General features: G+C 40.3%; 1 protein-coding gene across 5 annotated transcripts in view; it reads right to left on the bottom strand.

Annotated features, from left to right (window-relative positions):
• Positions 1 to 16,008, bottom strand: part of LOC117510226 (fibroblast growth factor receptor 1-A-like) — a 119,206-nt gene that overhangs the window by 11,085 nt on the left and 92,113 nt on the right. Inside the window, exons 6-12 of one of the 5 annotated variants that reach the window (XM_034169854.1) lie at positions 14,692 to 14,815; positions 12,168 to 12,358; positions 11,687 to 11,837; positions 5,353 to 5,543; positions 4,794 to 4,939; positions 901 to 1,022; positions 261 to 371 (exon numbers count right to left, since the gene is read on the bottom strand). In XM_034169854.1, coding sequence (XP_034025745.1) covers positions 261 to 371; positions 901 to 1,022; positions 4,794 to 4,939; positions 5,353 to 5,543; positions 11,687 to 11,837; positions 12,168 to 12,358; positions 14,692 to 14,815 — 1,036 coding nt within the window. Of the gene's footprint in view, positions 1 to 260; positions 372 to 900; positions 1,023 to 4,793; positions 4,940 to 5,346; positions 5,544 to 10,778; positions 10,924 to 11,686; positions 11,838 to 12,167; positions 12,359 to 14,691; positions 14,816 to 16,008 lie in introns of all 5 variants that reach the window. The other 4 variants (XM_034169852.1, XM_034169855.1, XM_034169853.1 and 1 more) reach the window with 4 other exon arrangements.

Genomic DNA, 16,008 nt, shown 5'->3' with positions numbered 1-16,008 from the left:
TTCCTCATAATAGAGGCTGATGATCACTGTCTGGCTTCATCTGGAATGATGCGAGAGAAATGGCAGCAACCATGGTCAAGTCAAACTGCGAGGTCAGAAGGCGTTGTCAGAATCATTTATTCATGGCGTTCAACACCGTGATCAGTGACAACAATGTGTGCGTGTGTGTGTGTGTGTGTGGGGGGGGGGGGGGGGGGTGGGGGGGGGGGGGTATGGCTGAAGCGGGCCAGCAGAGGGTCCCCTGTCTGTCTGTAACCTACCATCCTGTGTACAGGCGCCCAGTAGATTAATGATGTTCTTGTGCTTTCCAATGATCTTCATCATCTCCATCTCTGAAATCAGGTCAGACAGGTCTTTCTCTGTAGCATCAGCTGGAGTGGAAGGAAAGTAACTCACATTAGGGTTCAGCAAGAGCAAAGTCCAGAAAAAGGCTGTGCAATAATCAGTTCATCCACGCAAACAGACCAGCTTGTTCACTTCCACAGACAAAGTTAGGCTGAGGCTTACTGTAGGGAGTAGTCCTCAGGGAATTACACTGATAAAGCTCGAGGCAATAAACACAGCCTCCCCTCCCACCCTACGTATCATAATTAATGAACACAGTCATATATTTGATGTTAACCGTTCTCATAAATTTTTACTCTGCTGTTCTTTTTGTACAGTGGCTGAGACCCAATGCTAGATGCATCTGAATGTGTGTTCACCATTTCTGATGTTATGGAGTTTGACTGGCACCTGGGCTTAGGGGGGGGAAAAAAAAAAAAAAAAAAAAAAATCTATGATCTAAAGATGTTTCCACTTGAACTAATGACATTCAGAAACACACATTTGTGTTGGTACATGCCAACACAATGCAACATAACAAAAAAGATACTTTAAAAAAAAAAGAGGATATCTTACATTTCAGCATTTTGACTGCAACCTTTGTCACACGGTTTGGTTTCTCTTTGTCAAGACCCAGAACTTCTCCCATCACAACCTGACCGAAACAGCCTTCACCTAGGGGCTTCCCAAGAACCAGTCTGTTTGGGGTGGAAGAGAAAGTTGATAACAGTGGGTGAACTTCAATATTCAAACAGGTCCTCCAGTCGACTTGCTGACTGATGTAAATGTATACAGAGACATCACACTTGATCTTGACATGACACACAGATGAAGGTACTGACAGAAAGTTCGGACTCTTCACCTGGTTCTGACAGGATTTTGTGAGAGAAAAAAGGAGCAAACCATTGGTTCAGTAGGTCATCTGGTGAGTGCCATTCAAGGATTTATCCTCATATTTATGAAGAACAGATAGGAGATGCATTTTCAATTTCTAAATTGCAATTAGTCTTAGTTAAGTCATATGTTCATTTGTGATTAAACTCTCTCAAATCCGGAAAGAAGTTCTAAGCACCAGTCACGTAAGACCATTTTATGCCATTGCTATAGTACTGCATAAAAATGCAAGTACATCCTCGCAATAAGCAATACACTTAATTCTCAAGAATATTCAACACTAGAATTGAAATGTAAAATAAATAAAATATCCTAAATCAGTGATTCAAAAGGGTGGTATGCGGCAACAGCCCATCAGTGCCTGAACTAATGGATCTTTTTTTCCCCATATGATGGGACCTCTTCAGACATCAATAGGGCCTATAGTGCAGCGGATAACTGAAAAAAAAAATTGTTCAAATGGTGATGCAAGCACCAAATCTGGCACAAATACACCTTAGACATTACTCTTTTGAAAAGGCAGGGTGTCCACTTGAATTTTAAATAGGCAGCCATATTAAAAACAAGAGCAATCAGATTTCTGATGTCCACCAATCCAGATCCAGAACACCTCCTAAATTCAGCAGAGTCTTCAATGTCCTAATAGCCATCTGTGCAACTTTGGTGAGAATCAGTGAAGTAGTTTTGACGTAATCCTTCAAAGCCTATACAAAGTAAAATCTTGATCCAGAATCACCTCCAAAATTTAATGGAGTCTTCCATGGCCTAATATCTATCTATGGTGAAACTTTTGCCAAAATCTGTGCAGTAGTTTTGACGTAATCCTTCAAAGCATATTTTAAGTGAACTCTGATCCAGAATTCGGATCAACTCCAAAATTTAATGGGCTCTTCCTTGGCCTAATATCTATCAGTCATGAAAATTCCATCAAAATCTTTGTAGTAGTTCTGACGTAATCCCGCTAACAGACAGACACACAGACAGACACACACAAATAAATGCTGATGATTTTACTGTCCTTGGTGGATGTAACTATACCACATTATTCCAAAAAGGTATAGCTTGGACTATCTATGACTGAATTCTATGGAGTTATGGGGTAAAAATAGCAAAAATTGTGACAAAGGTCACTTTCAGTTTGTACAGTGATCAAAGGTTAAAGTTACTCCAATTCTGGTAAGAAAGTGATGCAAATTATTGGTTGAGCTAATAGGATTAATAAATGGAATAGGTTTGACCGTGCTGAATGTTTGGTATCTACAGTAAAGGTCAAACAATGTTGACATACATTGGATTCAATGGCATATAACATATGTTACCCTGTAATATGATAGCTAGCACCCTTGAAAAATGTCAGCTACCTATTTTATAAACACTACCCAATCCAGAGCCCGTGGGCAACGCTCTAGTTTCCTATTAATTACGTAAATTGTTTTTATGTTTTAATGTATTTAATAAATTGTTTAGGTTGTTCTTTATACACGCCATTATCATCATCATCAGTATTATTACTGCTATTTTGTAATTTCATTTTAAATGGACCACAATGGAAATAAGTGTTTTCACTGTGTCATCCATGTATTTTTAAAGTATTTACAATTATATTATGTACTTACCACTGAACATACTAATGCTGCGTTTACACATAACGACAAGTCACGAATGCCACAAAGTATACATTCTTGGCCGCTGATCATGAATGTGATGATTTGAGGCAGAGGCGTCAGGTGTCCTCAGGAACTGCTGCAACCTGTTACCACGCATTACAATTAATGGCACGTGTTGCTGGAGAATTATCAGGAACCATTGTGCACAGTCAAGAATAATGTTCCGTGTTGTTGCGCGCTATCGCGTGTAACAGCGCATCGTTAAGATCTGTCACATTGTGAATGAGGCGAATTGTCTCCACACACCCCATATTCAACCAGTTGTTGTCGTCAGTTGCTGAACAATTCAGATCGCTCCAGTTTGCTCCTCAAAATCCAGATTAATCCACAGCAGAAGAACTTTGTGATTGCATGCTTAGTTGGGCTCTGTGCCATGGAGTGGCGCAGAGTGAAGGAGGAGATGGAGAGAGCCAGATGTGTGGCTCCACGTGGCTTCATCTCGCTCGTTTTCCCAAACATCAGGCACACGCAGCAGGTGGACACCTGCAGGAGCGCGCTGAGGAGCATTGGAACGAAACTTTCAACCAACTTGACGTCACCATCCTTCTTCAGCATACTGCAGCAATGAAACTGAATGCGGTGCAGCAGGGTTTAATTGTGCGCACGTCAGACAAGAACGCTGTCATGCTCTATTAAGGATCACCACTCATGAAGACAGATCAACACACTCAGTTGCGCCCTCCACGACGAGGCAAAATGAGGGTGGTGTGTGACATTCGCGGAAGATTTTTTTGACAGTCAAAAACATGCTCCACGAATATCACGCACCAACACGCACTATTAAGAAAGCTATTCAGATGCGTTAAGTCAAGTTAAGAATGTCAGGAGTGTGCCAAGAATGACGCAAATATGACATTCGTAACACGTCTTGCCTATGTGTAAAAGCAGCATAAACAAAAATCGCACACTTAATATAACTATGATTTACTGCCCCTTGCTGGAATGGCATGTGAGTCCAGAATGTAATTAGCAACATCAATTGTTCAGTGTTGTTACCTAATAGCTAAAAAAAAAAATTGTCCTATCAATGTTCTATTTTGGTGGTGTTCATCCTTGACCCAAAATACATAAGCATACCAAATGGCAAATGTCAGCTCTCCCAGTTTGTCCGTGATCAAAGTTACACACACACGCAGGCAGAGCTTTTGGTCTTTTCTACATTCTGCCACAAGCAGATTTTTTTTTTTTACACTCCCACAAACAGAGACAGTGGCGGAAGACAACACAATATACTTCTCACCCATCGTAATGGCAACACAACACTTAACTGACTAAACCAATTGAACTACAAAACACAAAAATAAATAACACTAACAGCACTGTTAAACTAACATGAACCACAATAACATTTAAAACCACAAACTCCTATGGTGTACTGCAGCACAAGAGCCATTGTTCACTGTTGTTAGGCAATATTACTAATTTCTCCAAAATTATTAGTTCCATCAACTTTCCGTTTTTGCAAAATTCATCCTTGACCCAAAATACATAAGCATACCAAATGGCAAATGTGTGTTGTCCCTAGTTTCACCATGATCGAAGCCAAACACGCACGCACAGAAGCCACTTGGCTATTATAATATAGATTATTGTAGAAACTCGCATTTTAGTTAAAACTACAAATGTCATGAACAAAAGCACTTCCATCTTTGCCACTGTAATTTGGTTTAAAGGGGTGCTGCAACACGAAGTAGCACAAATTAGTTTCTCAATCCAGAACCTGTTCGGCAATGGTGAAAGTATTTCAATGTTCTACTCTGGTTTCACCTAAACAAAATTCTAATCATTTACTCCACTTGCAACTGTAGTTTCCCTAGCTGGCTAATGATTTCCTATCAGGGACTTTCCCATTGTGAAGTTACATTTCCAAACTTAAGGCAACTACTTGAGGTCCACTGCAGGACATACCTGTCCCGGGAAAGCTCCCAGCGGGGATCCTGTGGTAGTTCATACTCAGATACACCTGAAAGCATTGGAGAGCCACTGGAAGACAGACGTGAAGGACGAACCAGCATCACTCCCGAGTGCACAGAGGAGCTGGAATCCACAGACACCTATGGTGAAGAAGCCTGACATTACTCTCTCAAAGTGACACAGGCACAGCTAACATGAACTGATTTAGGAAAAAGTGCCCAAAGAAAATTATAAAACTAGACGCCACTGCTGAAGTTCTCAAGAGGATTGCAAAGAGACCATAAAATATGTCATGAAGCAGGAGGTAAATGAGGTATAATGACTTGGTGAATTGCTACAGTATACCTACCTGATGTATTAGACCATAATGATCCATAATGAACCTGAAAACTCCATGACTGCATTAGTGTTAAGTATTTTAATACAAACTATAATCATAAGTTTGCAAATGTGCTGAAATCCTAAAGTTTTGAGTTTAAACATTAAACTGGATGCAGAGAGAAAAGAAAAAAAAAGTATAAATATTCCAAACCCCCTATCTACTTTCTGTTACCTGCTTGCGCAGAGGGATGCTTTTGGCCAACTTGTGGACAGCCAGCTGACCGTTAAAGTCACTCTTCTTGGAAGAACTGCGAATTTTGATGATAACGGCAGTGGCCACCATCACAGCAATGAAAAAGAAGCCCACACAGTAGATGACCACCTCCAAGTAGGTGTGATTGGCTGAAGGATAGTGTGGGACAGCTAGAAGGAGGAATGCAGGAGGCAACAGGAAATGGGATGAAGGATCAACTTGACAGGAATTAATTCAAATCATCCCAGAGATGGGTCACTCCCATTCACCCCAAACATGAATATGTAAAATACACAGAGCAGCTGGCTTACACAAACAAAAAACATCTGTGTTCAAGAACCGGAGCATTTGAAAGGGAGAAGCTTCTTTTTTGGTACAGTAATCACTTCTTTGAAGAACAGTGTGAGTCTAGTTTCTAATGTAACAGTTGCACTTGTGTACAAATGCATGTTAGAACTGCTGGGATACAGTTATGGCAAACAAGTGAACCAAAGTCTATAGTTATGAAAACTGACACAATGTAGATGTTCTACAGATTTACATTACAAAAGCCAAATTTCAAATTAATTTTAGTAATTCAGTAAGCATCGAGTGCAAAGGCTATGATTTTTGTTGTACAAATTATAACGAAAAACAGTTTGTGATTTACATTATACTGTATCTGATTATATAGTAGATCTAAAACTAACTATTGCTTTCTTTCCTGATTCATCTTCTAATACAGTTTTAAAAGTTTGTGTGATGGTGTTGGCATCTCAAACAGTGGCCTGGTAATAAACATTCATTCTAACGTAAAATCAAAATGACTACGCAGTTAAAATAAAATGGAAAAAAAAAAACATTAAAAGGAGCTGCCCAAAATCAGATGTTTTTTCCTCCCACCTAATAACACCAAAGCCCAATAACACCAATAACAGGGGGATATCAGTCACAAACGTTAGCTAAAATTATCGTCCAGCGCTTACCTTGGCTTGGGATGTGACACGGTACACAAATGATAAAGTTTCTAAAAGAGTTGTAAACGTTCCATATCTAAATTTTTTGGTTGAAGTTTCCAACAACACTATTTTCAAACAGATACCAAAAACATTAAAATGCACACAAAATACCTTTCAAAGCCAAATAAAAGTTTGCATTTCTGTCTGGTGTACTGCAAAAGTCCCTCCCCAGAGTTTGGCACACATATGAACCATGGATTAATTGCACTGTTTACATAACAGAGTGAAGATACAGATTTATTATCATGGTGACTTGCTTTGAAATTAATAACTGTGTAAATCTTGATGCAAAGTTGCACTGAAATTAGTGAGCAGAGAAAGTATTTGTGTATTAACCTGAATGGAGCATGATAAATCCAAACAGCCTCTGCTGCCCTAGACTGAATGACTAGACTAGACCAGGGGTTTTCAAAGTGTGGGAGAATGAGGCCCCCCCAGAGAACAAATGAATAGCTGCACCCCCCGCGCCTGCCCAACATACATACACACAATTTCATTATCTTCATGTGTTTCTTTTTATTATTTTACACATCTTAAACACATTTTTGTGCATTTTTAAGGAACTGTCTATGCCAGTGAATTTCAAACGTCTTCAGGCAGGGCACTGGTTCTTTCTGAAAATCATTAATGATTCCATCCACCGACACCAACTGCCTTTTTGCTTATCAAGCCCCTTATTGGTTCTTCAGAGCGGCCGTTGTTTTTGAGGGTGTTTTATCTGGAAAATGATCATTTCTTTACATTGACTGCACACCCTGCAGCGGGTCTGAAATTAACCACTTCCATAATGCTCCACTTTGAAACTTGAAACAACGAAGCAGTGCTCTGACCTGCCACTTCGTTGGTCCATTACTTCGCTGCTTTTCAGAAGCGACAAGTCCGCTTCTTAACCCCTTTCAAAGACATTTAAAAATGTCAATCGTTAGTCACTTTTGTGTGGATTAAAGTCACTAACTGGGACTCTTGTCTTGTTGCAGGTAAGAAACAAGAAACGTCCTCCATTCCTTTCGCACAGCTTCAAACGCTGCGTCGCCGAGTCAAGTTAGAGTCCGGCCAGAATTAATAACTTCAACGCGAATCACTGTTTAAATCAAATGACATCTTTCCAAAGGTAACACACACACTAAAACATTTTTTTCCTCCCAAAATGAGACGCCCTGCGTTCTTTTTATGAATTACATTGATGCTGAAGTGCGGCACAGCCGGCTGCAAGAGCTCAGCTCAGAGGTATGGAGTTATGTTTCTGAAAGGAAATGCTTTTGAGAAAAACTACAGATTTTGTTTATTTTTATTTATGTCCAGAGGTTGAGGATCCAGTGACCAATTTCATATTTATTTACTGTAAGACCCAAAAAAATGTTATTGACATTGAAAACCTGTAAAGCCTACACACACAGAAAATTCACAGGAGGTATTGATAAGGAATCGGATTGATAAGCAGAATCAATAATGGCATCGACAGATAACATCTTATCAATACCCATCCCTTATTATTTATGTTAAAACATGTTAGTTATGCCAAAGACGTTTAAAAACACACAAAGATGTTTAAATGTTTTTAAAAAACGATGTTAAAAACATAAAAATAGAAGAAAGTTCTTTAAAACATGTTTTAAAGCAATTTTTATAAAGGCTGTAAAATGTGTAAATGCATAGACAGATCCTTAATAATACACAAATACTTTAAAATGTGTTTAAGATGTATAAAAGAATGAAAAAAACAAAGATATTGAAATTGTGTGTGTGTGTGTGTCCGGGGGGGGGGGGGGGGGGGGGGGGGGGGCACAGCTATTCATTTGTTCTTTGAGGCGGGGGTCACTCTACCACAATTTGAAATCCACTGGTCTGTGCATTTATACATTTTACAGCCTTTGTAAACATTTTAAACATGTTTTTAAAGAACTTTCTATTCTTTCATGCATTTTTTTTTTAAAGGAAGTGATTTTCCACTCTTTTTTGCATTAAGTAAAGAGGTTGCAGCACCTTAGGAGCCTCCAGGAAAATTAATCTGTGACCAGTGAAAATAATTGTTAGTGAATTTTGGCCTGCATCGTATTCAGTGGGTCTCCACAAAGTGACTTCTAAATTTAGTATGAAAATTAAAGACAAGGAGTCTACATTGGAGTGGGTTGTTGGCCAAGTACGTCACTAGATAAAAACCCACATGTGTTCAAGAACTGAGCAGAGGTTTCTCTGCCAAAGAGTGAATGTAGCTCCAGGATTAGATGACACAATTATCAGTATTAAATCTTTTGTGATCAAATATATGGATTAATAAACCTCTATATTAAAGAGCTCAGCATGGCCAGTTATACATATAACCAGTGGTGGGCACAGCTAACCAAAAAGTTAGCTTTGATAACTGCTAATCAGCTAACTGAAAAGTTATCTTTTTTTAATGCTAAACCGATAAACTGCCTAAAAACGTATCGGAAGCTACAGATAACTGATAACTAAGTTTTGCCTCCCATATGCTCTCAGCTACTAAGAAGCTGATTTTGAGTTTAAACATCGCCAAAGCTTCTGACAGAGCCAATGGCGATCACAAACCCAAACAGCCAATGAGCCAGCGCTTGTCTTTGTGTGCTCTGCCCCCTGCTGTAGGAAAGCGTCATCTACCCTGACAGGATACAGTGGTCCCGCGATGAGGCAGAGGTCTTGATTGTTGTGCTCGATGCATTTTGACGCCGGTTATATCAATCAGCCTGAATCACAATTTAACAGACTTTTCGGCTTTTGGAAAAGCAACCTCGGGTTCTTCTGGCATTTTAACATACAACAAACAATATTCACAAGTGTTTTAGGCACAATATACAAAGAGTTTAAAGCTGTTGTCCGTGTGGAGCCTGATCAGTGCATCTCAAATGCATTTCTTCTGTCGTGAACTTTTACCCATAATGCACTGCGCACACACCATGTCCACACTAAAACCTTCAAAATTAGTGCATTACTTTAAAACTAAAAACATATATCAGATATTTTCACTTTATAAAACTTTAGACGTGACAATTTAAATAACTTGCCCAAAATTAGTTTGGTTAAAATTTTAACCATAAGTTAAAACTGTATGCCTCTGGATGACTTTGGTGCTATTGCCAGCGTATTAGTGTGGGGTCAAAAGAAATGAGGTTTTTTTTTTTCTTTTCCATGACCAGTTCTCCTTTGCCTGCAGAGGATAGAGCAGTTTCTTTCTGGAACCAGTTCTTCTCTATTTATAGAGGATAGAACTTCACTTCTATTACAAAAAGCTACGTCTGCAAAAATGTTAGTCGTCTAAAAATTTATCAGACCAAAACTTATCGGAAGATAATTGGTCACTGACAGTTTTCAAAGTTATCTGAAAAGCTAATCCAATAATGAAAACATTATCTTCGATAATTAGTGGTTAGCGGAACTGTGCCCACCACTGTGTATAACCAACAAATATGAAATATTAAAAACACACATCTTCCACCAAAAATTCAGACCAGAATTATTTTCTTTTATCCACACATTTATGTGGTGTACTACCATTGTGTTAAGTTTCATCGAAAGCCACAAACTATTGTGCTTACAAGACAGAGATGGACAGAGTGATTCCTATAGCTCTTCTCCACTTTCTCCAAATTTCCCAAGTTTTTGTTTGTATGATTGCACATGGTTCATATGAAGTCCAATGGGTGGGGGCACCAGATGTTGAATAACTGCCATATCTTCATCCAAAACCAAGGATGTCACGCTGACTGCAGTGTACCCGTTGTACCTGTAACCAACACCAGCAACACAAGTGAGCTGCACTTGTGTGAAGTAGCTGACAAGCAGCTTGATAATTGGACACCTCTCAGGAATGAGACAGAGCCACGATAGTGAGCCAATTATCAAAGCCAGGCACTGTGCATCACAGCAGGAAATGACATCGGGGATACATGTCAGTCGTAGCGCTTGTCAAAGGAAATCCGCTTTCCATCAAATCAAATGTAAACACCAATTAAAGAAAAGAATAGTAAAGAGTTCAAAGTGAAATCTGACCAGAGCTGCCAAACAACCATGAGTATGTGACACACACACACAGTACAATTAAAAACTGTAAATTAAAACATGACTGGTGTAATTTTGTTGGCATCTTATTGGAGATAATGTCTGAGTCAGCAGACAGACTGTTTGGCATTCTTAGATTTCTTTTGAGATACATCAGAGCATGGCTCATACTCTCCCATCAAGAAGGTTTAGATGGAGCAGGAGCCATGACGAGAACACACAAAGAGAGACTTTGAACAAATAACCCGCTCTGGCTTCCTCACACATTTTTCAACAGAACTAGAGTCAGACCAGATCCTATTCTGTGAAATGTGGATCGTGGACAACCAGGCTAGAGTGAGGGACACAGATAGGAGAAGGAAATTCAGAGAGAGATAGAACCACTGATACCTTCAAAAACGGTCAACCATGCAGAGTGATGAGAGAACCCGATAGAATTGCCCGCCAAGCAGGTGTACTCCCCAGCGTCATCAAAAGACACATTTCTCAGTTGGAGGACTTCCATTTCTTTGTCCGTGGTGTTAAGGCCAGCGGTCTATAAAATAAAGGAAGCAGACCCAACAAGAGGCCCAAGAGGGAAAAAGGAACCATGAGTAAAGGTTTCTGAAAGAAAAAAGAGATGGAGGAGTGTTTTCCTCCACGATCCCTTATCACCTTCCCCACCAAAAACAACACCGGGAACTCCTGGAAAGTATTCCGCCAGGAACAACCCTCCAGTCTCTGTTAGTGGGGAACTGGTTAGCTAGATTCTGCACTGCTGAACCCCTGAATGGGTCATCCCATCACCACATTGAATACTTTAGTCTCATCTCTACATGCACGAGATGAGTAACATGGAAAACTCCACAGCAGAACAGGGCACAGTCCAACTGTCGCATACAACAATTTCACTCTCACTTTGGCAAACTATGTACGTAGTGGACAAATAACAGGAGGCCTGTGAAAGACGGGTGAGTGAGAAAGCTGGAAAATACCAAAAGCACGGCCTTTAAGGACTTTGAAGGGCAAAAGAGCGAGAATAATAGAAGACAATGGCAAGAAAGGCCTATATTAGGAAGGCAGAGCACAGGCATGGGGCAGTAGTGAGAAGGGGTCCAACATAAACCTGACACTACACACATTCAACGTTCTGCTGGGAATTTTCCATAGTGTCATTTACACTCAAGAGCACTGAAGCAGAAGAGAGGGAGGGAGAAACAGAGGGAGGAGAGAAACAGCTGAGGTTGTCTCGAGGTAAATGGCCCAAATTTTCCAGACGGTCCTGACAGCCTTGTCCTGCACACCTGCGTGGTGGTTACCTGTGGAATCATATCTGGTGACTGTCAGCCAGGCTGACTGATTGGCCTCTCCTATATAATTGGACACTTTACATATATATTCTCCGCTCTCCTCTTCAGTCACATTGTAGAGGGTCAGCACCTGAGTATCCGAGCTATTAACACCAGAATGCTGGAAATAAAAACAAGTCATGTGCAACATGCAACAACAATAAATAAACAGTCAAGAAAAACACTGGTAAACAAAATTAACAAAGACACATAGGCTATTATTTTGACTTATAAAAGAGATTTTAAAAAATGTAGTTTTTGGTGCACTTTGGCCCTCTTTCACACTCAATATTGTGGATTCAATAAAACAACTGACAAGAATAAAAATAATGTGCCTCAGTTCCAGAAAAGTGTTCACTTCAATTTTTAAAAACTCAAGTGATTAAGATGTGTCTTATATGAGTGATTTAATACAGATCGAGCTGCAGCACTTGTCAAAGTGAACTCCTACCTTGAGAACACGGACGTATGGTAACCCGTCAGGACCAACACGGCTCCCGTTAACCTCAATATGCTTCAGCCACTGAATATGCGGCTGAGGATCACTAAACACTTTGCACTCAAACTCCACATCACTGCCCACCACAGCGGTCCGATTAGCTGGCAGACCAGCCTGCAGAATTGGCCTGTGTGGAGAGCGTTCTGAAAAAAAAATGGACACGGTGGCGTTAGCATGGAAGTCCTATGAATTTTGATATGACTGAAATGTAATCGTGCACGCACTGCAAAAACTTTCAAAATATGATGGGAGAGGAAAAAGTGAAACCAGAAAAGTGAAAAATCACAGTCCTTGTGGTCTCTGTCATTTAGCAGGTGCACAGGTTCCTGGCCACGCAGAGGGCTCTGATCTAATGCGGCTTTGGTTTGCCACACCCAGGGCCATGTGTGAAACGTAACACCATATTACAGTGTAGGAAGCAAGCAGCTTTATGTAAATATGCATGTGCCTTGTTTAGGCACCAGGTCTGAGCATGGTTTGAAAAAAATAAAGCCTGGTGTCGCAGACCGAACGGTCCACCCTAATAATCGGTCTGCCTTTTGCATCTGCGCATGTGTCATTTTGGACCACAGCAGCACGTCTGAGACGGAGTCTCTTCACCCAATGCAATCAAATGGATTAATGGGATTATTAACCATTAGATGATAAGGGTAAAACCTCTTAAATTATTGCAGTCAGTTATGTCAGTTTTAAGCAAAAACAAGGCCATTTGTTTTTTTGTTTTTTTTAATCAGAAACTGCGCAAAATTCCGTGAGGCTTTGAAATGACTGACGCGCTGTGAACGCATCGGCTAGCGCTCTGATCGCTTCAGCTGTCTTTTATGATTAAATAATGCTGAATTTATGTGGAAATGATTGTTGTACAAAAGCTTTAGATATCTGTTGCTGAGACAGATGATGACTGGAGTGCAGTTTTAAGCAGAAACAAGGTTTTATTCCGTGTACTGCGGCTAATGACGCATGCGCAGAAGCAAAAGGCAGACTGATTTTCAGGGGGGACAGTTTGGTCGGTGACACCGGGTTTGTAAAATATGGTACCCACTTTCCTTAAATTGTTGAGTGTGCGTGCTGAACTTCATTTCATACCTCTGTTACTGGACACTGCAGTCCGAATGCATTGCAATCGGTAAAAATACGTTATACAAAATCTGTTATATACAGTGTTTATTACACGGAAAACCATACAAAAGCAATGGGACTTTTGCTTTTGTCCGGTGAGTGCAAATATCTGATTTATACAATGACAATTTAGGCAAGTTTTATTGTATTCTGTACTTAAAATTCAGGACTGTGGGCACCGTGGTGGCAAAGTAGATAGAGTGGTTGTTTCCAAAGCAGAACGTCCAAGGTTCAAATATATCTATTCCCCATTACTTGTCCCAATTAAACATGCAGATCAATGTCGGATTTCGGAATGTTGGAAAAAAGAGATAAGCTGAAAAAACTTGAACTTAAATTCAGTACTATACTATCAGCATGAAACAACACGGGTGGTGGCCTAGTGGTTAGTGCGCTTGGTTTCAGTGCAGAAGGCTCCTGGTTCAAACCCCACCCCTGCCACATTTCTCCATGTAATGTGGAGTTGCATCAGGAAGGGCATCCAGCAAAAATGTGCTAAATCAACATGCAGATCCACCTTGAATCTGATGTGGCGACCCTGAATGAAAACGGGTCAAAGTCTGGTGTGCGCATGTGTTACATGTTCCTCTGCTTCGTCTCTGAGTTTGGTGTGTGTGTGTGTGTGTCTCTCTGTGTGCCCCTGGTCCACGTCGCCATGGGTGTGTTTGAGTTCCGTTTTGATTTTCTGCGTGTATGCTCTGATGTAGTTTTGCACACTTATTTGATTATTGGTTGGGTGGTTTATCTTTGCTTGTGTGTTTACGGTTGTTTTTGCATTCTGTGTACTTAATGTCTTTTTGTCTCAGGTTTTGTTTCCTGATACGGTTTTATTTTCCTCGTACTTGTTGATGTCTGTTTAGTCACCTTGTGTTCCTTTGGTTGTCTGCCCTGATTATTGCACCTGTCACTCAGTTGTTTTGATTTTAGCCACACTCGTCTGTTGGGTTGCCAGTCATTTGATGAAGTTGTTCTGTGTTGTTCTCATTGCTCTCATCCGTGATCACTGTTTTTGTAAGTACACCATGTTCGATTATTCCTAAACTTTGTTTTCAGCCGTCTGTAGTTTTATCCGCTGCTCTGCACCTCCTATGTATTCTCAGCCCTGAGTTTATTGTTGTACACTTTTTTATTTGCGTCCCTGCACCTGGTTTGGTTGTATTCGTATGTTCACCTGAATAATTAAAGCGGCATGTTTTTTTTTTCCCTACACATTTCTCATTGTCCTGGCTGCCTGCATCCTGTTTTTTTTTTTTCTTTTTTTTTTAATTGTCTCAGCTACAAATCGCTACAGGAGCAGCCTAAAGGACTGAATTTTTACTATCAGCATGAAACAAGCTAAATACAAGGACACACTTACCCACTACATCAAGCTGGTAGGTGTGATTGATGCTGCCATACTGGTTTTCTACTACACAGGTGTAGTTTCCTTTGTCAGAAGGCACTACAGATTCCATGATGATGGTCCACACATGGTCACGGACCTATACGTCAGAAACAGCATGGAGGAGTGATACAGTTAAATAATCAGATCTCATATTATTGTAACAAACCATTGTGTTTATTGTCAACAAATGCAGACAGATGTGGAATTGCTTAGAAATGTGAAACATCTTTCACCTCTACCTGTTGGATATACATGTGTTGGATTTTATGCCTAATCTACAAACCCACCACGAAAACTGGGATGTACATTTTTCATTGTGTATCTGCCCCAACCTGCCTTATTAGCTCCAGCTCATTTTTCAAAGACACCTTATAATTTTTCTTCCATAAATCTACCAAGACCGGGAGTGTGTGACTAGACCAGCAAACCTCTAAGGCTATGCCAACATCAAACATGCATACAGAACCCGAGCCATACGGTTTCCCTCATTTAGTTAAAACGTGATATCCAGAGGGAATCCAGCTGCCTGCTGCCAGATGTGTTGTGCTTGACTTCATACATGTGGTCCACATTATTTCACCAGTCTTGCATGTCTCCACGCAGACGATATGAACAATAGAGAAGCCTGGTCATAAAAGCAGAGTGTGGGAGGGATGACAGACGTCCCCAACCGCTGACGCAGACCTTTGCACCTTAACTGAAGAAAAAAGCAGCCAGATGGTAAAGTGTGCCGCTTGGCTAGCTTTTCAGGTAGTGTGGGCTGGGGGTGTGGGGCAGCACAGAGCAAACCCCTAAATGCGTCCCAGCTGGAAAGAGATGAGCTGAGAAAGCATAGGACAAAGCAGGTACTAGTGTACTCAGTGCGACAATTGAGTGATTGTTTCAAAACATCAACATACAGTAAATCCCACAACTGTGACAGCTGTATGTACAGCTATCCACTGAGAACCATCAGATTTTCACTGCCTCACAGTGTAAAATATTCATAATATTTTGTAGAGTCCGACCGATATGGATTTTTTTGAGGCCGATGCCGATAACGATATTTGGATGAAAAAATGCCGATAATCAATAAATCAGACTTTTTTTTTTAATGAATAAAATGTTGTTTTTGGTCCCTTAACAAAAAAGGTATGAGTTAAAAGCTGAAGCTTTGTCCTCATATTGATCAACTTTATAACAGAGAAGAATTTTCAATTTAAAAAAAAATGCAAAAATGCAATTGGAGCAGTTAGGGGGCTATTCAAACAGGCCAACTAGTAAGATATCACTCCTGAAAATGATCTTTGC

This window comes from Thalassophryne amazonica, chromosome 5, assembly GCF_902500255.1.
Source record: "Thalassophryne amazonica chromosome 5, fThaAma1.1, whole genome shotgun sequence".
NCBI lineage: Eukaryota > Metazoa > Chordata > Actinopteri > Batrachoidiformes > Batrachoididae > Thalassophryne > Thalassophryne amazonica.
This window is presented reverse-complemented; position numbering and strand designations above follow the sequence as displayed.